The 25,096-nt window shown below is 36.1% G+C and overlaps 1 protein-coding gene across 7 annotated transcripts in view; it reads left to right on the top strand.

Annotated features, from left to right (window-relative positions):
• LOC106877628 (uncharacterized) overlaps positions 1 to 25,096 on the top strand; it is a 116,191-nt gene that overhangs the window by 89,249 nt on the left and 1,846 nt on the right. For 4 of the 7 annotated variants that reach the window (XM_014926574.3, XM_014926575.3, XM_014926572.3 and 1 more), the window contains 12 exons: positions 487 to 534; positions 2,382 to 2,477; positions 3,610 to 3,699; positions 5,515 to 5,673; positions 6,668 to 6,757; positions 8,019 to 8,150; positions 8,989 to 9,084; positions 10,252 to 10,341; positions 13,714 to 13,897; positions 15,351 to 15,405; positions 17,027 to 17,147; positions 18,682 to 18,780. In XM_014926574.3, coding sequence (XP_014782060.2) covers positions 487 to 534; positions 2,382 to 2,477; positions 3,610 to 3,699; positions 5,515 to 5,673; positions 6,668 to 6,757; positions 8,019 to 8,150; positions 8,989 to 9,084; positions 10,252 to 10,341; positions 13,714 to 13,897; positions 15,351 to 15,405; positions 17,027 to 17,147; positions 18,682 to 18,780 — 1,260 coding nt within the window. The remainder of the gene's footprint in view (positions 1 to 486; positions 535 to 2,381; positions 2,478 to 3,609; positions 3,700 to 5,514; positions 5,674 to 6,667; positions 6,758 to 8,018; positions 8,151 to 8,988; positions 9,085 to 10,251; positions 10,342 to 13,713; positions 13,898 to 15,350; positions 15,406 to 17,026; positions 17,148 to 18,681; positions 18,781 to 25,096) is intronic. The other 3 variants (XM_089358277.1, XM_089358288.1, XM_014926573.3) reach the window with 1 other exon arrangement.

Here is a 25,096-nt window from a genome sequence, read left to right as displayed (position 1 = left end):
ATTCTTGGGCTGAGAAATCAACACTTAAAAGCCATAATTTTAAGGAGCGATAAGAATTTTTGAATAAAGGAAAATGGGTAGTGGTGGTGGGTAGGTACCGCCAGCGAGTAGAGAGGGCTCTTAATTGTAGATTTTAAATATTTGAGAGACAACAATGCATAAATCGTAATTTTTTAAAAGAGCAATGAATTCTGGGTGATTAGAATATAACGTAGCATGAATTTAGGAAGCTTAGAAAATGAATAAGCATGAATTTAAGACAACAACTGAATTCAATTGAATTTCATGGAGAGAAACAAGATAAATAATAAGGGACAAAACTAAAGCGCAAGGTATTGAGATGTTTGAGGCCGTAAATAAATAAAAATCTCTATCTTATCTGCATCTTGGGTATTTCGTCGTAGTACGTCAGCGAGATAATTTAGAATGGGTTTCTCATTTATATATAGCCAGAACCTGAAGACCTTTTCTTTCTTTTCTTTATAGAAATTAGTTGAAGAAAAAACAGAAGCTGAAAAATCATTAAATGAGAAGGTTAGGTGTATATTCTTTATTTCACTTATTTATCAACTTCATCCTCATCATTATACCTGTTACACTGTAATAATTTTTTTATTTATTTATTTTTTTGTGTATTTGGTCAGTAAGTGTTATTTCCTATTTGCTCCCATCTAGAAACCAAAGGAAATGACTATTATTCCCTTCAAATTTCGCTTTTGTGACCTGGACATCAATGTTTTGAAACTGACCTATTTTCCATTACATTTCGGACATTCAATGCTGAGTTGCTGAAGCAGAAATATCATTATAACAAATATTTTGCTCAATACCACAGATTTGCTTGTCAGTTGCTTGACCTTAACCACTTGAGCATGTCCCTTAGTGGCTGACAATATGTGCATCTCTGATCATGAGCAGGAGTGGTGGAGCATCATAACCATATCTTGAGAGGGTTTCTTTGGAGTTTCAATAAATATCGTAGGAAAAGCAAAGTTTGAAGAAAATATGAGCCATTTTTCATACTTTCTAGGGATAAACAAATAGGAAATGATAGTTGCTACCTAAGGACAAAAATCGTGTTATCCAGTGTTATCTTATACTTCTTTTTTTTCTCCACCTTACAGTCACAGTAAATTATATACCTTATAGTGTTTACTTGTTTCAGCCATGTGGCTATGTTGGGGCACCATTGGAGGGGTTTGGTCAAACAAATTGACCCCACTATTTATTTTTTTGAAGTCTGGTATTCTATCTGTCTCTTTTTATCAAACTGCTAAGTTACAGGGATGTAAATAAACTAAAACCAGTTGTCAAGCAGTGTGGGGGTGGACAATCACAGATACAAAGACACACACATGCATACATACACACGTGTGAGTGTGTGTGTATGTACATATGATAGGATTCCATACGATTTCCCTCTACCAAATTCACTTGCTAGGCATTGATCAGCCCAGGGTTATAGTAGGAGACACTTGCCCAAGGTGCTGCATCAAGGGACTGAAACTGAAACTATATGGTTGCATAGCAAGCTTCTTAACCACACAGAATTTGTTTAAATACATTGAATGTAATCAACCACCTGTATGCTTAGTTTTTTTGTTTTTTTTATAATTACCTTCAAGTACATTTTCAATTTGCATCAGTATCTGTTCTAAAAATAATGCCAATAAACTATCACAAGGATGACAAACATTGGAAGTTCAGTGCACCAAACAGAGTTGAAACAGCTATTTTTCAAGCAGCTGCACCCAAGATGTGTTTCATAATGCTGCACCACAAATCTCTGTTCCCATTTCCCATCTCTTAGCTTTGGTAGGTACTTAATTTCATATTGTATGTTTCTGCCAATAATATCAATATAGTTGAGTGATCTTCATCTTCCATTAGGATGCAGAAATCTCCAAATATCACTCAATAACAGTGGCCAGCAAAATCTGCCTAATGTTACACAACAGTAATAGAGATTGGTGGAATGTGTCCATAAATTTCCTCTTTATTCTTGTGCTCACACCATAGAAAGTATGGAATCCTCATGAGAAGCTGGTGTGCACATAATAAAAGGGATATTGAAGTTGCTTCTTCATACTGTAGATGGTGAATTTGTGTTCATTTATCATTATATGCTATAACTCAGTAACTCTTTCATAGCAAGCTTAGAATATATTTAGATATGTTGATATGCATCAGATTTAATACATACATAAGCTACATGCTGGTCTGTTGAACAGATTTTCATATTTTTTTACTCTTTTAAAGTTCACCATGAGACTATCAAATTCAGCATTTGGTTAAGTTCTTATGAAGCAAATTTCTTACTTTCTTTCTTAGAAACTACATTCTTTTACACATAGACATACCTTTTTTTTCCTCCACTCCAGATTTCCAATTTTGACAATATGAACTCAAGTTTGAAGAAACAAGTTTCTGAACTGAAAAATACAAAGTCAGCCCTTGAAAAGGAAAAAGAAGAGAAGGTATACTTTTTAACATATGCTGTCCTGAAATGGGGTTAGCCTGTAAATTAGGGGTAGAAAATGAGCAGTAAAAATAAAGGGATGTCTGAAGCAGTAAAAAGTTGGATGAAATGCTTTATTGCAGTATTATTTTGATGCATCAGTTTTGTACTAAAATCTTGTTGTGATTACCATGACCGGCCCTCATTATTGCAATCATTATTAAAAAGAAATAATGACAGTGAATTGCAGAATCAGTAGAGCACCAAACAAAATGCCTTGTGATATTTTGTTGCCTCCTTCCACATGACAGTAAATTGGCAGTCATTACACTGTTGTGTAGAATACTTCGTAATATTTGTTTCAACTCTCAGAGCCCTGAGTTCAAATCCCATTAAGGTCAACTTCCCTTTCATCCTTTTGGAACCAATAAAAAAAAAAAGTACCAATCAAAGGCAGTAGATTGACAGACCAGATTTGTAAGATATTTGTTCTAGTTCCTTGCATTCTGAGTTCAAATCCTGCCATGGTCTATTGGACAGTAGACTTGATCCATTATCCAGTTTAACACTCACACCTGGTCCTTGGGTACTTTTAGCAACATCCACTCTGTTGCAAGCATTTGGACCAAGTCTTCAGTTTGAGAATGCCTTCTTCACTCCCTTCCACCAATCCTCTAGGCCTTGTAAAGGATCATGGGCACTGTAATCCCTCCTGACTAAAGGATTAGAAAAATAATAATTCTGAGTTCAAATCCCACCAAGAGCAGAATTTTTTTTATTTCTTGAAAGTGAGTAAAGTAATCAATTTAATCAACTATATCCACACCACCACCAAAATTGCCATATCAATGTTTGATAAAAGTAACATTGAAAGTTAATCTTCGATTGCTTTGTGCTTAAATTTCCTGTTCATGTAAATAAAGGGCAACATTTTTCATTTGGGTGTACCAGAGTTTGATTTTGAAGACAGAGAGCACAAAATTAGGTAAGCTTAATCGAGAAGTTAATCAGTCACCCAAAGATTGTAGTGATGTATTGAGTACAATAGTGATACTAGAAATGATGCACATCAGCATTGCTAGGAAAAAAATGGGAAAGAATAAAAGAAAAATTTATTAATAATATTTGAATGATATGTTGGTATTTTGTAGGGCAAGAACACAGCTGCTAAGATTGATTCATTAGAGAAACAGATACATGAGGCAAATTCACAAATCGGAGAATCTGAAAACAAAATAAAGGTAAACAAATAATCTAATAATATTAAAATGAACCATTTGAGTTGTATGAAGCTGCAGCATAGAATATCTTACCATAAATACATTTTCTTCTGTTTTAACCTATAAGCTATGGAATAAAGTATTTTACTTGAAAACATGTAAGGGTTGGCAACAGGAAAGACATCTCACCATAGAATACTGCTTGAAGAAGTTTAAATCCAAACTATGTCATCATGGAAAAATAATATAGATGTAAAAAGCAATGATACTGATGATTTATATACACTCTCTCTCTCTCACACACACACACACACACACTCTCACTGTCTGCTGTTAAGTCTTTGCAGAATAGTGCTACATCACTAATGCTGATGATAACCAGCCACCAACCAATCTTGATACACTATAACAGGGTGTGGTTTTCGAAACAGTGGATCAATGGATGACATGAACATACTGTGGAAGTCAAAGTCACTAATTCTGATCAAATTTCAGCCATTTGTGTTGTTTATTTCACCTCTATTTTTACTCTAATGACTGGGCTAATACCTATATATAAGAGGGAACCCATAGCCAGTCCTCAAACAGCCAACACTATATCATTATTTCACATCACCAGAAATGTAAATGAGAGCAGCAGTCAATAAAAAACTGTAAGATAAACAACTGTAAGATTACACATTTCTCAACCAAACTACAGCATTGTAGTCTTTCTCTGACATGGATTAAAGAAATGCATGTCTGAGAATTGAATGTCAAAGGAGCCTTTACTGAGTCTGACAAAACAGATTTTACAGACAGCTGATAAAGTAGCTGGAAAGTTACTTTAGGAGGCAATGAATCAAATACTGATTTGTCACTGATTAATGCAACAATCTCACAAAGCTCATTGGGATTACCTTCTCACTTTCAATTAAGAACCAGGTTCTTTAACCTACACACTTCTCCACATTATAGGCAGTGAGCAGGTTATGGAATCCTACTTCTTGGATTTGGTATAGAGTCAATCATCATCATCATCATCATTGTTTAATGTCCGCTTTCCATGCTGGCATGGGTTGGACGGTTTAACTGAGGACTGGCAAGCCAGGAGGCTGCACCAGGCTCCAATCTGATCTGGCAAGGTTTCTATAGCTGGATGCCCTTCCTAATGCCAACCACTCTGAGAGTGTAGCGGGTACGTTTTACATGCCACCAGCACCGGGGCCAGTCAGGTAGCACTGGCATCAACCATGCTCATATGGTGCTTTTTACATGCCACCGGCATGGGAGCCAGTTAGGCGACACTGGCATTAACCATGCTCATGTGGTGCTTTTTACGTGCCACCGGCACGGGTGACAGTCAGGCAGTACTGGCATCAGCCATGACAGCATTTTGTTACTTGAATAATTTATCTAACCTGACTTGAAAAGTTTTTTTTTTATTCTATGTTTCCATTTTGGCAATATCATCCTTAAATTGGGTGATGGACTTAATTTGTCACCTAATGTAACATTTAGCCCAGGAGTTCTTTTTACAGAGTCTGCTCTGTTGCAAGCATTTGGGCCAGGTTTCAAGTTTGAAGATAACTTACTCCTTTACTCCAAATATAGAGACTTTCAGAAGAGTCGTGGGTGCTACCCTTTCTTCTTAAAAAAATGCATGAAAAGAGAGTGTACCATGTTGACAGTTTGCTTGAATTTTCTTTTTACAGATTTTATAAAATAAGTACCATGCATTTGCGAGTTTGATTCAGTTGACATTCTCCCAACCCTCAAAAAATGCACTGCCTTTTAGAAATTTGAGGAATCTTTATTTAATATTTGATTTGTGTTATTTCCATATTTAAATTTTAGATGCTAGAAGAATCGAAAACTGATTTGACATCAAAACTAGACAAAACAAATACTGAACTAAAACTTGTTGAGACCAAATCAGCTAATCTTCAAAAGGACCTGAACAAATCTGTAGAACATGAAAAAGAATTGACAACATCTTTAGAACAACTAAATGAGGTATTTTGTTTTACTGAACTGTTTCTCTCTCTCTCTCTCTTTCTCTCTCTCTCTCTCTCTCTCTCTCTCTTTCTCTCTCTCTCTCCCTCTCTCTCTCTCTCTCTCTCCATCTCTCTCTCTCTCTCTCTCTCTCTCTCTCTCTCTCTCTCTCTCTCTTATATATATTTATATATATATATCATCATCGTTTAACGTCCGCTTTCCATGCTAGCATGGGTTGGACGATTTGACTGAGGACTGGTGAAACCGGATGGCAACACCAGGCTCCAATCTGATTTGGCAGAGTTTCTACAGCTGGATGCTCTTCCTAACGCCAACCACTCAGAGAGTGTAGTGGGTGCTTTTGCGTACCACCGGCACGAAGGCCAGTCAGGCGGTACTGGCAACGGCCATGTTCAAAATGGTGTATTTTATGTGCCACCTGCACAAGAGCCATTCCAGGGGCACTGGCAATACTTGTGCCAGTGGTATCACATAAAAAGCACTCATGCCAGCACCACATAAGAGGCACTCATGCCAGTGCCACATAAAAAGCACTCGTGTCAGTGCCACATCAAAAGCACTCATGCTGGCACTGCATAAAAGGCACTCATGCTGGTGTCACATAAGAATCACCCAGCACACTCTGTTTAGTAAACATTAGGAAGGGCATCCAGCCATAGAAACCATGCCATAACAGACAAATGGAGCCTGGTGCAGCTCTCTGATGGCCAGCTCGTCAAACCATCCAACCTATGCCAGGATGGAAAACAGACATTGAATGATAACAATGACATACTTTGTACTTTTGTGATGAATGTATTCATATGGAACTTTCAGTTTCTGGTAATAACATATTCACTTCTTGGACTAATATATTTGCAAAAACACCTGGTGAATACCATGAACATCACAGTTTAATATTCTTTTATAACATCAAAATTGCATCCTTAATTAAAAACTCATTAACCCAAGTATTCAGATTTACTAAAGTGTTGAGTGTTCTTCATTGCAGATACGTACATCTATGAACAGCAAAATGGTTAAATTAGATGAAGAATTGAAAGAGATGACTAGGATTAAAGATGAGCTTGAGCAGGAAACAGTAAGTGCTATTTTTGTTCCAGTGTGGAATTATTTTCTATTTGAATGTTGTATCTCCTCTACAGCAAGACACCTGTTTCTGTCCCCCTGTCACACTCTAATCTCTCATCACCTGGCACAAGGCAACCACCTTCAATATCACCTCACTTCTCAAAGGATCTTTGTCTTGTGAGTTACTCTGTGATCCCCCTGGTACTGGTACTTCGTAAAAAATACCCAGGGACTCTGTAGGGTGGTTGGTGTTAGGAAGGGTGTCCAGCCATAAAACCCATACTAAAACAGACAGTGAAGCCTGATGCTGTCCTCTGGCTTGCCAGCTCTTGTCAAACTATCCAAACCATACCAGCATGAAAAATGGACAGTAAATGATGATGGTGATGATTGGGTAATGAAGATTAATGACATAGCCTGTTTAAGCAGTTTACTAGACAGACTAAATAAGCTCTGCTAAACAGACTTTCCACAAATCTTTTGCAATTTGCTACTCTCTACATCAACTTGTTTCATCCTCTGCACAAATCCCTAAGCATTGCTGGAGTTGATAATTTTAGCTTAGTAGCTATAAACTAAAGGAGAGATAACCTAGAGAACTATTGTTCCTATTAACAACAATAGTGTTTATGTCTCTATCTTTTGTCTACATGACAAGTATTAGAAATGTAATGTTATACGATACTTAAACATGGAGTATGGATGCAGAGTAGTTGAAATAACTGGAAAAGAATGAGATAATACCTGTTGGAAATGCAATGCAAACTTAGATGAATATAGATGTGAGAAATTATCATATTGGTATGTAATATGGATGAATGATGCATGTTGTGGAATTGGCCTGGTCAGTTAGGAAGGGTGTCCAGACAACCAGAAGTATGTCATGGAAAACAGTAGAGAGAGGAAATAACTGTGGTGTGAAAGAAATTTCAGTCAGTTCTTGATGATGGGTTTGGATATGAATCAGGTAGTTATCGTTACATGGTGAAGAGCCATGCTAAATTAAATCAACTTTTTAAAGTGTTACTTACAAATAGTCAAGATTAGAATATTTTGAAGTTGTTCAAACTTTCAAACCCATTTCAGTGTGGAAAAGCAGACAGTAAAATAATGACTGATAGTTTTAGCAATGGTGATAATGCTTGCTGTATAATTGATAGATATTATAAATAAATACTGAAATCTTTTAAACAAGGAACTTGTGAAGTTTCTCATTTCAAAGAATTGAATGTTATACAAAGTAAGCTTACATTTTTTCTTTGCCATTCCAGACACAATTAAAATCACAAGTGAGCCAAATAGAAACTTCTCTGAGTTCAACTGAAAAACAAAGAGATGAATTTGCTAAAAACCTTGAGAACACCAGAAATGTAATGCAAGAGGAAACTATTAAGTTAAAGCAAGTAAATATAACAAGATGAGAATCTTTTTTTTCCTTCTCATTTTTAAATTTAACTTTTTTCTTTCAATGTAGCATGTATTTGATGGATCTGAAAACTTAGATACTTGTTACTTTTTTTTTTTTTTTTTTTTGGTTAGCTGGTTGATGCAGCTCACTAGTGTTGTCTTCTTCATATTTTAGCTGAAGAAAATATTTAGTTTTTAGCATTGAAGAACTAACTGCAGTTAAATGAAAAATGGAAAAGAAGTAACAGATATTATTGTCAAGAATATGAAACAAGTAATCCCAAACCGAAGTTTTTGGTATCAAAGCAATGTTCTTGACAGGAGGTTAACAGTCAAATATATTAATTGCTACTTGATAGGTGAGAGGGTACTTATTTTGTTAGGCTGATTAAATTGATAATGTGTTTTGCTTTGAAAACAAAACTTGGTGTCCAGCACAGGATTTGAACTCACTGAATAATACACTGTTTTCTAGTCTTCCCTTCACATTTACATTATGCAGTAAATAATAATGGTTCCAAAAATAGAGGGTTCTTTTTATGTGTGAATTCTTGTTAGAGAAAAGTATATAGTCAGCTGTTGATGAGGTAGTTCAGTCATCCCTATTCAGGAAGATGTGTGTCACAGAAAAAGTAGATAGAGGACATAACTATGGAAGGGTCAGAAACTGCAGTCGGTTCTTTGTGGTGGTTTGGTTGTGAATCAATTGGTTTCTTTTTTTTTCTCAAATCCAATGAATAAATAATTTCTTAGTAAATTATACAATGGTATTCCTTCTGTAATGATTGTTTCTCCCAAAATATACACTTTAGATATTTTCTTGATTGATTTCAGAATGTGAACACACTACAAGAAGCAAAACAGTTGTTAATTGATCAGAAACTCCAGTTGCAGTCAGAAAAGTCAGAATTAGAGACAACTATCAGTAATGTAAGTTTTATTCTTATTGTTATTATTGTTGAGTAGCAGACCTCATTCTTCTAGCTCCGTTGAGGTGGCAAATTGGGAGAAAATATTCAATTAATGTTTCTTGGTCATAGTCATCTTATCTTTTTTATGAGAGGTAAATTAAGGACTTAAAACATTTGACCACCATCTTAGTAACAACAGAGAATTCATTGAGAATTATTTGCCTTCTACAGTTACTATTTAGTTTTCTAATGAAAAGTATCAAACAATAAAGCGAAATTTTAAGTTAACCAAGTTTACAACAGCTTTAATAACCCATAAGGATTTATTTGACTTCAGCTGATGATGATCTTCTTAGAAATAATAAAAATGTTTGGAACATTTCTGTTCCAACTTCCATAAATCTAAAGCCTTTACCTATGTAAGAAATCAATAACTCTATAATTAAATGCATATATCTCCTGATAATTTATTTCATTTCAGTATCTAAAGATGAATGAGCTTAGTATAATACACTGAAATGACTGGTTGAGGCCAAGTAAACTTGGTGTGATGTGATGTCACTTGAGATGGCAACAGATATTAGATATGGAGTTTGATAAAAAAAAAAAAAAATGAATTGGAGAAAAGGATTTTAGAAATTTAAGTCCTCCTGTTAAGATGACATCTGATTGAGATGCATGGAAATATGCTATGTTACAACCCATACAACTGTAGAAAAAAGAATGTGAAAGAAGTAGTAAAGAGATGGAACTGGCCAGATCATTAGAGTTGTAGCCAAATAGTCAACAGTTTGAACACTGTCACAAGTACACCACTGATGTTGCATTCTTAGTAGCTTTTTCCACTTTGCTAAAATGAGGTATCGTGGTGAGATGTATTTGACTACTGTAAAGGCAGAGTATTTTGCACACAAAACTGTGAGTTTGTAGTCGGAGTTCAAGTCTTCCTACTAGTAAAACATCAAATACATTAGCATTCTATCTTGGAGAAGTGTTGTTATTCAATTGCTTGATGCCATGAAAATAGTAATGGCCATTGGAAATTGTAGTGGGAACAGGGAAAGAGGAGATAAGATATATTCTTACTGCTGGTGGAAAATTTATTGTTTTAGTATGTTTATGCTGTTTTTTGGATATTTAGAGAAAATGTAACCAAATCTTTTATAAAATACCTCTTTGTTACTAGGTACAAGAAGAACTGAGCAAAGTCAAAGAAAAATCTGCTTTATCTCTTACATCCTTTGAAAATCAAAATGCTGAACTTAAAGAACAATTAGTAAGTTTTTTGTAATTATCTATTTGTAAAAATAACAATGGCAAAGTAAAAATGAACCATCATAGTAAAGTCACCAATTTAGTGAGAGTGGTCACTAATTTAAAGTATGAAAGTGTTCATGGAAAAAGTCCATTCAATGGGCTTTTGAGAAGCATATGTAATGAATGTCAGAAGGTAATTTTTAAACAAAACATTGTAAAGTCAGTGAAGCAGGCATATGTGTAGGAGTCAGAGTAAAGTGATAAAACTTACAATTGGACAAATGATTTAGTTGTAAGCCATAAAAAGCCAGCAGAAATGAAGCCAGCTGAGATGGAAATAAACCACTCATAATATATGTAGAATTGTGTAGATAAAGACTAACTGAAAAGGTGCTCGCAAGGTGAAGTTGACAAAAACATAATAGGATGTCCATGATGTGGTCAGCGTTGAGAGCTTAATTTGATTCAGAAGTTTGCGGCGCTAAGTTGGTGAGAAAACCAGGAGCTGTTCCATGATGAAGAAGCAATGTTGCTCATGTCATGTTCTTCTTCTGACTGTCAAAAAATGCGTGCTTACCTATGAGAGTGGATAACTGCTTCTAGTATTAACACGCACCCAGCTCTGATTGGTTAAGTTGCCATGACTGTGCTATTCTGCAACAACACCAATGTCTTTCCTAACTCCTACAGTACTCCCTGTTCAGACTACAAGTTGATACAACAGTAATACAACAAGAAAAAGGAAGAAAAAAATGCAGAACCAAACGTTCAAACTAGGGGAAAAAAACAACATGAATACATCAAGAAAACAATACAACAAATGTGAGAAAAGGCAAGTACAAAAATGAGAAAATAACAGGCACTCAGGGCCAGTTCCTATATACAGTCTTGCAAAGCCTCCTGAGCCAATGAAAGTGGTGTGTGTAAAAGTTCTATAATGCAATAACCAACCTAATACCAGGGCTCAAGCTATGGAGTAGGCAGAAATAACAGAGACATGATGTCAGGCCAGTGAGTGAAATATTCAAGACAAGTGAGAATGTAAGCATATCTTTGACTGATGGGCCAGGGTCTAACAAGATCAATGTGGATGTAACAAAAGCATGCATCTGGTGTGCTGATGGTGCCAAGGGGTGAGCGAATGAGTGTATGCACCATCGACCTTGGGCAGTGGAGGTAAGATTGAGGCCAGTCAGTGATGTCAGTGCCTCATGTTAGCCAGAAGAATCTAGCCATAATAAGCTTCACTGAGGCTGAGGATCCAGGATGTGATTAAGCAGGGCTTCAAAAACAGTTCATCTATGAGTCAGTAGGACAAAAGGACAAGGTGAATCTGTTGAGACGTCACACAGGATCTTCAGAGATTGGCACAGGCAAAGTATGGAATTTGCACATTGCAGATTTGAGAGAAGATATCTTGAGTGAGTCCAGAGGAAGAGGTTTGTAAGTGTTGCTGATGAAATGACTGTAAAACAGCACCGATTGCAGTGTCTGATGCATTAACCACAAGCGAAAGCTTTGCATCGGAGACACAGTGTGCAAGGAGACAGGCTGTAGAAAGAGTGTTTCACAGTGTCAAAAGCTTTGGTTTGACTAGGAATTAACGAAATGGTTTCAATCTTCTGCATTGGTTCTGGAGAAGCTCAGTGAATGGAGACAGGAGTCCAGCACAGTAAGGAATGAATCATCGATAAAAGTTAAATAAATTGTGGTAGTGGTGTAACTGATGGAAGGAAGTCAGAGGATGAATGTCCTCTGTGTTTATATCACATCGGGGCCACCGATGTAGAAATAACAATGGCAATGTAAAAATGAACCATCATGGTAAAGTCACCAATTTAGTGAGAGTGGTCACTAATTTAAAGTATGAAAGTGTTCTTGAAAAAATTCCATTCAATGCGCTTTTGAGAAGCATGTATAATGGATATCAGAAGGCAGTTTTTAAACAAAACAATGTAACTTTATTAAAATAAGAATGAGAGCTGACGAGTCATGAGCGAAGTGGCCGTATATGTAGGAGTCAAAGGAAAGTGATAAAACTTATGATTGAACAAATGATTTAGTTGTAAGCCATAAAAAGCTAGCTGAGATGGAAATATGTAGAGCTGTGTAGATAAAGACTAACTGAAAAGGTGCTCGCAAGACGAAGTTGACAAAAATGTAATAGGATGTCCATGATGTGGTCAGTGTTGAGAGCTTAATTTGATTCAGAAGTTTGCAGCACAAAGTTGGTGAGAAAACCAGGAGCTGTTCCATGATGAAGAAGCAATGTTGTTTGTGTTGTGTTCTTCCACTGACTGTCAGAAAACATGTGCTTACCTATGTGGACGGTTAACTGCTTCTAGTATTAATACATGCCCAGCTCTGATTGGTTGAAGTTGCCATGACTGTGCTATTTCGCAACAACACTAATGGCTTTCCTGACTCCTACATATTTATTATTTTAAGATTTATTCTCCATGTTCCCTATGTGGTAACCCTCACTTACTCCAACTAAATACTTTGTTTATATGGAGTCAGAGAAATGGATATTCTTTACACATTCAAAAGTTAGTTCATTATTAAATTATTATTGTATCACAGTGAGATAAAAAGTTTGGCCAACCAAACCCATGTAAGTGAATTTGGTAGGCAAAAGCTGCACAGAAGCTTGTCATGTGTGTCATGCATGGCCTAGTGGTTAGGGTGTTACATTAACGATCACAGGAGTGTGGTTTTGATTCTTGGACCAAGCAGCGCTTTACGTTCTTGACCAAAACACTTCATTCTTATGTTGTTCATCTGACATGTGGCACACTGTGCACCTGTAGAGGTAATGTTGATTTGAGGTAGGGTGTAAGCTCATGTACAGCACAAACATTTGATCACTATAAACAAATCATCTGTGGAAATTGTCCAGTAAGAAATTGCAGAGTCATCTTTCTAGACTTAAGAAACTACCAAGAAGAGAAGAGATGTGTGTGTGTGTGTGTGTGTGTGTCTACTTGAATGATTATATTCTGTACTTCACATAAAAATTGGTGAGTTACAAACTGTTATGTTTGGTGACAAGGAATGTCAGCAAAATGGTTCACTAGCTGTGTACTTTCAAAGATGAACAGAATAAAAAAAACCCTTATTTGATAAACAGGTGAGGGTTTACAACAGGAATTGTAAAACAATGCCTTAAATAACATGTATTCGTCCAATCTATGCTAGCATATGGAAAAAGGAAGTGAGACAAATGAACCAACCCACCAGCAAACTGAAGAACCCTGTTGTCCACTACACACCAAAATATTCAGAAGTGTTTTTTCTGAATACTTCTTTAAATGGAAAATTAATTTCCTTTATTTTTTGGTGATTAAATTGCATTAATTCAGAGAGGTCATGTTTTATTTTCTCTTTATAGAGCTCCAAAGAAAACAGTTACCAGCAGCTTGAGAAAAAATGTGAAGAAAATGAAACCCGTTATGAAATGCAACTGGCTGTAGTAACTGAGAATTTGACAACAGTTCGTGGGGATCTGGTTGTATCTCAACAAGCTGTGGAGGAACAGACCAAACTCTGTGATGAGCTTCAAGGACAAAAACTTGGTATGATTTATTAATATCATGCTTCATGCTATCTCTTCTAAATACCTTCTTTAAATATCTATTTTTCATCTATCCTGTGTCATGTTGGAGAAAGGACAAGAGTAATATCATTTATGCAAGAAGTAGGATAATTCTTAGAAACAGTATTTAAATTCTTCACTGTCACACCACCATCTAACATCCATATTCCATGTCAGAATATTTGACAGGATCTGACAAGTTGGAGGACTGCATCATGCTCCAATGTTTGCTTTAGTTTAGTTTCTACAGTTGGATACCCTTCCTAATGCAAACTACTTAACAGAGCACTGGGTACTTTCATCATGGCACCAGCACTAGTGCGGTTGTCATGTAAGTCACAAGACTAAAGAGCCCCCTCAACTAAGTGTGATCTAGTAGGAAGGTCACTTTAAGATAGGTGTTGATTGAAAGAAAAGGTTTCTTTTTGTAGAGGAAATACATGACTATCCTGTGTTGTATAAAGCTGGTTGGGAGGAAGTAGGGTGTAGTTGGGAAGAGAGGTAAAATGATGGTGAGGAGTCTGAGCATATCTTCAAGGATAAGAAGATAAATAGAAAAAAGTATGGGGACAGATGATCGGAAAGGGTGAGTGGACAAAGCTTGCGAACGTGGGGGTAGAATGATAAATGGTTAGAGATAAGGGTGAGAATAAATGTAGTGATTGATGAACAAGAGTAGAGAGTGGTGGATGATAAATATGAGTTTATGAGGGGAAAGAGAATGAGGGATAGATGTCAATAGAAGTGGCTTAGGGGAGAGATGATAACAGAATAAAGAGTTACAGAATAATAGCAATGTAGTAGATAGGTGGAAGATGAGAGATTGAGAGAAGATGAGTGGAGGTGAATAAAAATTGCATGTGTGTGTGGGAAGTGAGAGATGTATAGTAATAGAAGTAGAGGTGGTCAGAGACACAAAATGGGGAATGTAAGTATGTAGTGAATGAAGGTATGAGTTATCAATGGTAGATATGAGACAGTGTTAAGAATGAAAGATAGGTGTCAGTATGAAATGATTCAGGGGAGAGAGTAAGATAACTGGCAGCACAGAATTCCACACTCATTCATTTACAACATCAGAATAATACAATAGTTAGATGAGTTATGAGGGGATAGGGAAGGTTTGACAAGGTCAAATTGAGGGGCTCAGTTGTGTGCATGATCACAGCTGTAACAACATTAATCATAGCTCTGTGTGACAAAGTGGCAATTTTGGACAAGTGACTTAAAGATGGTGATAAGATGGTATATGATTTATAAGATAATTTTGTATGAGAATATGCTCCAATATAACCAGTTAACACACATTAACAAGTAGCTCTGTTTGATAGGGGATGTTATCCAACAGATAGCATGATTATTTACATTGTATGATTAAATTCATTCCATGATTACTAATTACCAAACATTCTTTTATGTTTCTCTCTCTGCAGAGTTGGAAGCAAAATTGGCCAACAGCAATGATGAAAGGAAATTACTGCTGGAACGGTAAAAGATTTTGGTTTTTAAAATTGTTGGAGGATTATAAATGAATGACAAGGTGTTTCAGTTGTGATTATTAAGATATTATCATAGGCTAATGTTACATTACTTGGGAAAGATTTCAGTAACTTATTGCTAAGCTCTTAAAGTCCTGAACAATGAAATTATATTATTTACAAAGTGGTGAAAAGTCACACTACCATTTAATACATACGTGTATATTTAATAGTAGATTTTGGACCACTCTGTATAAATCCTTCGAAATATTTGGTTTTTGAACTTTAAATGATGATACTAACATAGTAATAGAATAGCTTAGAAGAATGTAGAAGAGTATAATGATGGACTACAACTGACCTGGCTGATAAAATGCAAGTCAAGATAGCTCAGTAATAACCTATGGATTAAATAACAACTTAGTAAAATGATACACAAACTTTGAATTAAGTAGGAAGAAAGAGGTAAGCTTTTGATTTCGTGGGTCTCAGATTTAATTGTTGAGGGTGTTTAGTACAATCAATGTGATAATTGAATAGTTGGAATTTAGGAAAACACAGTGACATTCTTCTGGTGAAGAAGGAATTTATATATATATATATATATATATACGATGAGCATGTAAGGATAAGCTATCCAGGTGGGCACTGTAAGAGCTCTGAGGTATGGTCCAGGCTCTAGCTAACCACATCAAGTAATAAGAAACACTAAAGATCACTTAGGATGAGCAGTCCCACTGCACTTCTTCTGAGGGGTAAATCCAGGTTCACTTCACTAGGTTATGAATATTTTGGGGAGTGTAAATCCAAAACAATTACAAAGAATATGGAGACTGGTACATCTTCAAATTTTTCTTTCAATCTAACAGTTAATTAACAATGTTTTTTTAATGAGAAAACATATTTCATTGTCAGCCAAATAGTGTTTGTGAAAGAGAATTTAGTGGCCTGTCAATGGTATTGACAAGGGGAGGTTTATTTGGTGTTCTTTATTGTATTGAAGTAACTTATCATCATCTAACATCCACTTCTCCATACTTATATGGGTCAGAGAGAGTTTGAGACAGATTTTCTATGACTGGATGCACTTCATGTCACCAACCCCTCACCTGTTTCCAAGTAAGGTAATATTTCCCCACAGCCAGACATATTCTTGCAGAATATTGGAAATAAATGACATTGCTTGCATGACAATGCCATTCATTTACAAATATCATGTGATGTCAAGAAAAGAAATCACAAGCGCATGCATGCGTGCAAGCACACACACACACTGGACTTCTTTCAGTTTCCATCCACCAAATCCACTCACAAGGCTTTGGTCAGCCTGGAACTATAATAGAAAACACAAGGTGTCATGCAGCAGGACTGAATCCAGTACTATATGGTTGGAAAGCAAACTTCTTTCCATGCAGCCACACCCATGCCTATATATATATATATATATATATATATATATATATATATATATATATATATATATGTATATACATATACAGAGAGAGAGAAAGAGAGAGATAGTTTTAATATTCCTTCAACAAAGTTTTTGTTGACTGACTGATTGATGTAGCTAGATATGTGGATGGTGTTTTTGTTTATATTTTTGTCTTAATATGTTTCCTTTTCCACAGGTGTCTTGCTAGTGAAAATGAATGTGAAACACTTCAGGAAAGGATATCAGTGGTGACAAGAAGATTAGAAGATGCTCAAGCAGCCCTACAGGAACTAGGTAGAGAAAACCAATCATTACAGGTGAGGATAGAATAAAGAAATCTTTACATTTTATAATGTATACTGGTTGACAAATCAGGAATTCTGACACTAGAACTGTCAGTGTTGTCATATATAATGTTGGAGGTTGATTGTAAGCTTTTTGTATCAAAACTTCAAACTCATCAATGGATTGAATCTACGAAATCAGCCACTACAAACATAAAACGGTTTCAAATTTTGCTTTCAGAGGAGGGGATAAGTCGATAGCATCAATCCCAGTATTCAACTGGTACTTATCTTATTGACCACAAAAGGATGAAAAGCAAAGTTGACCTTGGTGGAATTTGAACTCAGAATATAAAGATAGACAAAATGCAGCTAAGCATTTTGTCTGGTGTTGTAATGACTCTGCCAGCTTGCCACCATATCACTACAAGGTTATATTGATTTGTTGGCTGTTTTCTCTGAATTCCTACTATTTTGCGATGATTATGTTATAGGATTACAGTTCAAGCCTTTTCTGAGCAAAGTCATGAGTTCAAATTCTGCTATATCAGTTGCCTACAGCTCCTAACTAAGCTCAGATTTGTGGAATGTTTTTATTTTAAACTGAGAAGTTGATAATGGAGGGAGCTTTGAGCTATTAAGACATAAGCTCCAACAAATTCCTATTATCCTTTTTGTAAAACTATTCCACTTATCATAGGATAGTGAAATGGATATAAAGCAGAAAAAGATTGAAATAAACGAAACATTATTCGTTTTAGAGAATACATGGTGAAGCAATGAATTTCTTCTGAAGAGATTGTTGTATATACTGATTAATGCCAGGTTTGTAAAGAGAAATCAATGATTGGCGAACATGTATAACCTTGTACAGTTCAATGAAAAAACAATTTTACAAAAGGAACTTCATTTCAATATAGAGCCTTAGGAGAATTAGACTGGTTGCTCACATGACAAAGAAGGAGGTTCAGCTAGATACAATTCTGGGGACCTATAAAACAAGACAGACAATAAGTGTAGGGGAAAATGGTGAGCTATTGAAAAAGGGTAAGTATTCAACTAAACTGAGCTTCAGACAGTGTTTGCTTAAGAAAGGATCAATTAGGAAATACCAGGATGTTGAATTCATTTTAAGCAATTATCAAGTCCTATTACAATCACAAATTTATACTGATATTAATGCTCTCTGCAAAACATTCTGCTATGTTAGTGCACTAATTTCAGGTCATTAAATGACAGCAATCCTTAAGATAATTATTACAATAATTACGCAGGAAGTACTAATTAAAACCATGAGCTGTTCAAGTCAAAATATCTTAAGCATTTTAAATAGCTTAACTGTTAATTTATCCAGCATTTAAAGTGATGTGAATTTCTAGCATGTCTATCTCTGATATGAAATATAAATAGAATAATAAAGATCACTCAAATGATTAGCTCCATATTTTGTATTATTAATTACAATACAATTAGATGGCCATATTCATTTGTTGTCTTAAGAGACATTGTTTCTAAATCTTTATGACTATGTGTAGAAATACTTTTCTATGCATCTCTATTTCTTTAGATTATGACAACCAAAGTACAGAGTCGAAAATGGACCGATGATAGTCAAGTGACTGAATGTATGGGTTGTGCCAAATATTTTTCTGTGACTATTCGGAAAGTAAGTAGATATTTTGTCTATTAATATGTTTAACTGTAAACTTCTATCAATTGTTGTCAAGAATTTCTTCATATGCATATTGATTTTAAACATAAACTTGTTTTCTGTTTTGGTTTGGTTTTTATAAGGACACTGTCCACCTTCTTTAACCTAAAATCTCCTTATGAGCTGTACAGTGACCTTACTAGAGCTGTGGCCATGAGAAAAGCACCCAATATATCCTATAAAGTGGTTAACATTAAGAGGGGCTTCCAGCTATAGAAATTATGCCAAGGTGGGTATTGGAGCCCAATGTAGTCCTCCACCCACAGATCCTATCAAGCTATCCAACCCATGCCAGCATGGAAGATAGACATTATAAGAAGCTAATGATGACCCTTTCCAGCTCTTATCTAAATCCCAGTGGAAAGTATTACTTCTATTCTAAAACTGAAAGTCCAAAAGATATTACCACAAATATTTGGTTTTTTTCTTGAAACAATTTCAAAAAGTTCCATCCCTAGTAACAGTTTGTTCTAAAAGATGGAAATATAATCAATACCAGTGTACTACGTCATCATCATTATAATCATTATTTTGCATCTACTATCCTATGATTGCATGGATGAGATGGAATTTGTTGAAGCAGATTTTCATATGCCCTTCCATTGCCAACCCTCACCTTTTCCAAGCAAAGTATTATTTTCCCATAGCTATACATGTTTTTCATGAAAGACTGGAAATGAACAAACTCACTTATAAACAATGATGCTCATTTACAACATTACATGATGTCTAGGTAAGTGTACACACCTACACACAATACATGAATAATAATAATTTCTTATAGAGACAGGGAGATAAGAATTTTGGGGAATGGAAGTATAAAAGTGTGCTGAGAGAGTAGCTAGTTGTGAAAATACCCAGTATATATGTGCAGGAGAAATGCTGTCCTTTGAATGATCATGTGATGCAAATGAACAATGAATAAAAGACAAAAAGTTTTTATATGATTAAAACAGAAGGGATTTGTACCAAAATACAAGGAAAATATAGGGAAAAGTGATAAGTTTACATCATAGTCTTTCTACAGAAAGGATAATACAAAATTCAGAGGAATGGGAATATGCGATAATTTTTAGGCATTCATGCCTATCAGCATTGGGATATTATTATTATCAAAGAAATACAAGAAATAACTGAATTAAGAGACAAGTATTAGATAGGTAAATTATTGACCAAAGTGGGAGGGAGAGAAAATAAATAACTAGCAGTCAATCAGCAAGTCAGGCAGGTATTGAGACAAGCAAACAGTGAGATATAGGGAGGTATAGAAGAAAGAATAATAAAGAAGTAGAAAGAAAAAGATAGATCTCCACACTAGAAAAGGGGAGAATTAGAGAGGTAACATGATAAAATAAGTGGATGATAGAAAAAGATAGAGAGTGAGAAATTCATTAATGATAGAAGCAAGTGCTTCAGTGGATGTTAATGAAGAAATGCTTGCTAGGTTATTTCCCAGTGCAGTGACATACTTTTGCCTGCTTGATCATTTGACCTTTCAGTTTGTGATTGGTTGCTTTGGTACTACTTCAATGTATTTATATTGAGCACATTGAGGTAGTCCCAAAGGAAACAATCACAACCCCACACTCAGGATGAAATACAAACTGCTATTCAGAAAGCAATTATAGCAAAACCACAAGCCATGGTGCAAAGTACCAGACAGAACTTCCAGGTTACACTACAAGTATATGTAGGAAAAAAGGCAAAACAGTCAGATGACATTATTTTCAAGATTAAAACAGTTACTTATGTACCTTTTACTTGTTTCAGTCATTAGACTGCAGCTATGCTGGGGCACCACCTTGAAGGACTTCAGTCAAACAAATCAATTCCAGGACTTATTTTTTGAAGCCTGGTACTTATTCTATTGGTCTCTTTTGCCAAACTGCTAGGTTACAGGGTCATAAACACACCAACATTGGTTGTCACGTGGTGATGAAGGGGTAAACACAGACACAAATGCACACACACACACACACATATACATATACATACAATGAACTTCTTTCAGTTTCCATGTACCAAATCCACTCACAAAGCTTTGGTCAGTCTGAGGCTATAGTAAAAGACACTAGCCCAGAGTGCTATGCAGTGAAACTGAAATCAGAACCATATGGTTGGGAAGCAAGCTGCTTATCACACAGCTATCATCATCATCATCATCATCATCGTTTAACGTCCGCCTTCCATGCTCGCATGGGTTGGACGATTTGACTGAGGACTGGTGAAACCGGATGGCAACACCAGGCTCCAATCTAATTTGGCAGAGTTTCTACAGCTGGATGCCCTTCCTAACGCCAACCACTCAGAGAGTGTAGTGGGTGCTTTTACGTGTCACCCGCACGAAAACGGCCACGCTCGAAATGGTGTCTTTTATGTGCCACCTGCACACCAGCCAGCCCGGGGGCACCGGCAACGACCTCGCTCGAAAAACCTCATGTGTCACCCGCAAGCTGGCCCAGGGGCACCGGCAACGATCTCGCTCGAAAGATTTCATGTGTCGCCCGCACATGAACCAGTCCGGGGGCACTGGCAAACGATCCCGCTCGAAAGATATCATGTGTCGCCCGCACATGAGCCAGTCCGCGGGCACTGGCAAACGATCCCGCTCGAAAGATATCATGTGTCGCCCGCACATGAGCCAGTCCCGGGGGCACTGGCAAACGATCCCGCTCGAAACATTTCATGTGTCACCCGCACATGAGCCAGTCTAGGGGCACCGGCAGCGATCTACACCTACTTATTTTATTAATGGCATACATTGTTCTAATATATATTTATCAACATTATATTCATTAAAAAAAAAACACCAGCTTTGCCTGTCATATCCTGTATGTATGTGTGTGTGGATATCTATATGTGTGTGTGTGTGTGTGTATAAATGGACATGGCTGAGCAGTTAAGAAGATCACTCTGCATCATGAGGCCTCAGGTTTAATCCCACAGCATGTCAACCTAAACCTCATAAATAAAACTGGGGAAATGGAAATCATGTGGAAACCTGACAAACAGCCTGTTTCTATAATTTAAGGGGCAAGCCTTGTCACACTTATTTATAGAAAATATCAGAAAAAGTCACATAGCCTATGGCCTTCTCTTCCAAAAGATGTACCCTGATTCAAAATTTCAGATACCTGGGTGCAAGACTGGTTGACAACTTGGAAAATTCATTCTTGTATATTACGATATATCTTTATGTATTTTGACTGAAATGTTGAACACTGATTCTAAGTTTTTACCTTTCAACTTGTTCACATTCTTTGATAAGATATTGAAATTTATTACCAATCTATTAGTGTGTGTGATAGGAGTGTATAAGATGTGGAGTGGATAATGACATTGATATTGGTATAAGATAAAGTATATATAGTCATTGGTTTCACATTTTGGCACAAGGCCAGCAATATCAGGGAAGGGATAAGTCAATTACATTACCCCCAGTGCTCAACTGGTACTTATTTTATTGACCCTGAAAGGATGAAAAGTAAAGTTGACCTCAGTGGAATTTGAACTCACAATATAACAACATACAAAATGCCACTAAGCATTTAGCCCAGCATGTTAACGAATCTGCCAGCCTGCCACCTTAAAATACATATAGATATTGAAATGAGGGAAAATACATGTAGATGAGAGAATGATGTTATCTATTCTGTAAATTTAGGAAGCACCAAAAATATAATTAGGAAATTTTTTTTAAATATATCAGTTCAAAAGATGAGTTATTTGGAGAACAACTGAGGTAGGGTACTTGCCTAAGTGGGCAGTGTAACTGGTTTTGTGGGGTTTCCACATACAGCCCTTGGAAGTTTCATCACCTTTTGGGTAATTATTTTGTTTGAATTTGCTTTTCCAATTTTTTGTCTTTTTACACACATTTATGTAATCCTACACTGTATTGTCCTGTTGTCAGAATCATTAACTCATCAGAAAAAATCCTTAGCTACATTTCTTCTTGCTCTTTATGTTCCAAGTTCAAATCCTGCATAAGTTAACTTTGCCTTTCATCCTTTTTTTTTTATTTAGAGTTGATAAAATAAAGTACCAGTCAAGTACTGGGATTGATGTAATCAACTAATTCCCCTTCTCCAAAACACTGCTGGCCTTGTGCCAAAATTTGAAACAAATTAAATACGAGATGTGCTAGAAATACCTTATAAGGTATGGTACAGCGGAAACAACTAATATAAGCTTAATGGAAACTACGAAAGACTTAAAATTAGAGATTTGAAATTATTTGACTTAAGATATAATAATAAAAATGCAAGCACAATGATACTATTGTATAATGTACATCTATGTCATTTTCTAGAAGCCCGGTGATTCTATCAATTTGATATGCTGAATATGTAGTTAAAAAATGTTGTAATGTTAGGAATAAGAATACAATCTAATGTTATATATACATACCCAGATGCATTTGTGTGTGTGTAGCTTAGCAGTTCAGCAAAAGAACCAGGTTTAAAAAGTAAGTATTGGGGTTGATTCATTCAACTACAAACTCAAGGTGGTGCCTCAGCATCGCTACAGTCTAATACCTGAAACAAGTAAAAGATAAAAGAGAGAGAGAGACACACACACACGCACGCACACCATCATCATCATCATCATCATTTTATGTCCACTTTCTATTCTGGTGTGGGTTAGACAGGTTACTGCTGTTCTCCTAGTGGGACCAAAGAACAGCATCGCTCTCATAAGTTTCGTTTTGGCTTAGTTTCCATGACTGCATGCCCTTCCTCGCATAAATCACATTACAGGATGTACTGAGTGAATGTTTCATGGTACCAGTACTAGAGAGAGATCGTCGCATCTTTTCCTCGTACAGTGTGTCACCAGTCAGCATGGTCCTTTTCAGCTGTTTTATGATCTATTTTTGCCACTTCAACTCAAGTCTCCCTCATTTACCCTATTCTACATAATCTGATCTCTTTGAGCATTTCTTTAAGCTGCTATCTTTCTCCATCATGCATGCATACTTGTGTTATACATCTAGTGGAGCAGGCTCACTTCATCTCTTTCTAGTTTTAGCAAACCCTCTGCATTCAAGGCCCATGTTTCACTACCATTATAACATTGCACTTCATCCACAAGCATCATACAATCTGCTCTTCACTCTGCCTTTTGTTGCCAGCAGATATAATGGTTCCCTGAACTTTTTGCAACTAGTTCTTTCTCTGGCTATTATGCTTTCTGAACATTCATCCCAACTGATAATTAGACCCCCTAAGTAACAGAAGCTGTCAACTGCCTCTAGAAAGTTGCCTAGGCATTGGAGAGAGTTTCATTTCACATATGCTCTTATTGTCCCATGCATTGCCACATACGCAGTTACTTCCTCTGTTAGCCAGTTTATTATCCTGCTTCATCTCTTATGCACCCATAGTTCACACTGAATAAACTGTACAGAATTTCTACCAACATCTCTTCTACATCAAACAGGATCACTCCCTGATGGTAACAAGATCTTCTTTTATCTCCTATTCAATAATTCTTTAGTTTTTGCTAAGTTTGAGTCCTCTTGACTCTAGATGTTTCTATTACTGGAATTTCCTAATCCTACTACAGATTCAGCTATAACACCTAGTTCATCAGCATACAGGAGCCCTCATTATATCTGGAAGTCTGGACAATTGCATGAGAAGTCAAAAAAGGGAAATTATGGTCAGGTGTCTTTACAAACATCAACATCTGTGTTGATTCACTTCCTAATCAGTTGTACGATAATTCTTTCTGTAACTTTCATAACCTGATCCAACATTTAATATCCATCTAATTTCCTCTCTCAAACCTATTTCTTTTATCCTTGTAGCAGTTAAATGTGAAGTTATGCCAGTTGTTGGGTATGACACCCTCCTGCACTACCACATTTCCTATGCAGGTGACCAGTGCATGTCCTGCTCCACCAGATACATACAAGAGTTAGAGATGTCATTCAAATTTTATCCGAGAACCTTTTGTTCTAACTAAATGTAGTATTTTTAATATCTTTCATATTAGAATTTTAGCTGTTCACTTCTTGGAGTTAATTGTTATCCTTAAGCATTGAATCAAAGTGTTATATTTTACTGTCTTAGACAGTAGTCCAAGACTTATCTGCTGTGGCTTAACCAAGAAGGTATTATTTATACTTGAAGAAATAGCTTATCTGAAATAGCACATCATTGGGATTTCTTTGTTTTTGAATTGGAATGTTACTATTGTTTATTCTGTTGCGTTAATTATGTCTAATGCTACTGTTGTTTGTTTTGTTGCATTAAATATGTCTAAT

The sequence above is a fragment of the Octopus bimaculoides genome, chromosome 1 (assembly GCF_046866305.1).
Source record: "Octopus bimaculoides isolate indiv1 chromosome 1, ASM4686630v1, whole genome shotgun sequence".
In the NCBI taxonomy this organism is placed as follows: domain Eukaryota; kingdom Metazoa; phylum Mollusca; class Cephalopoda; order Octopoda; family Octopodidae; genus Octopus; species Octopus bimaculoides.
This window is presented reverse-complemented; position numbering and strand designations above follow the sequence as displayed.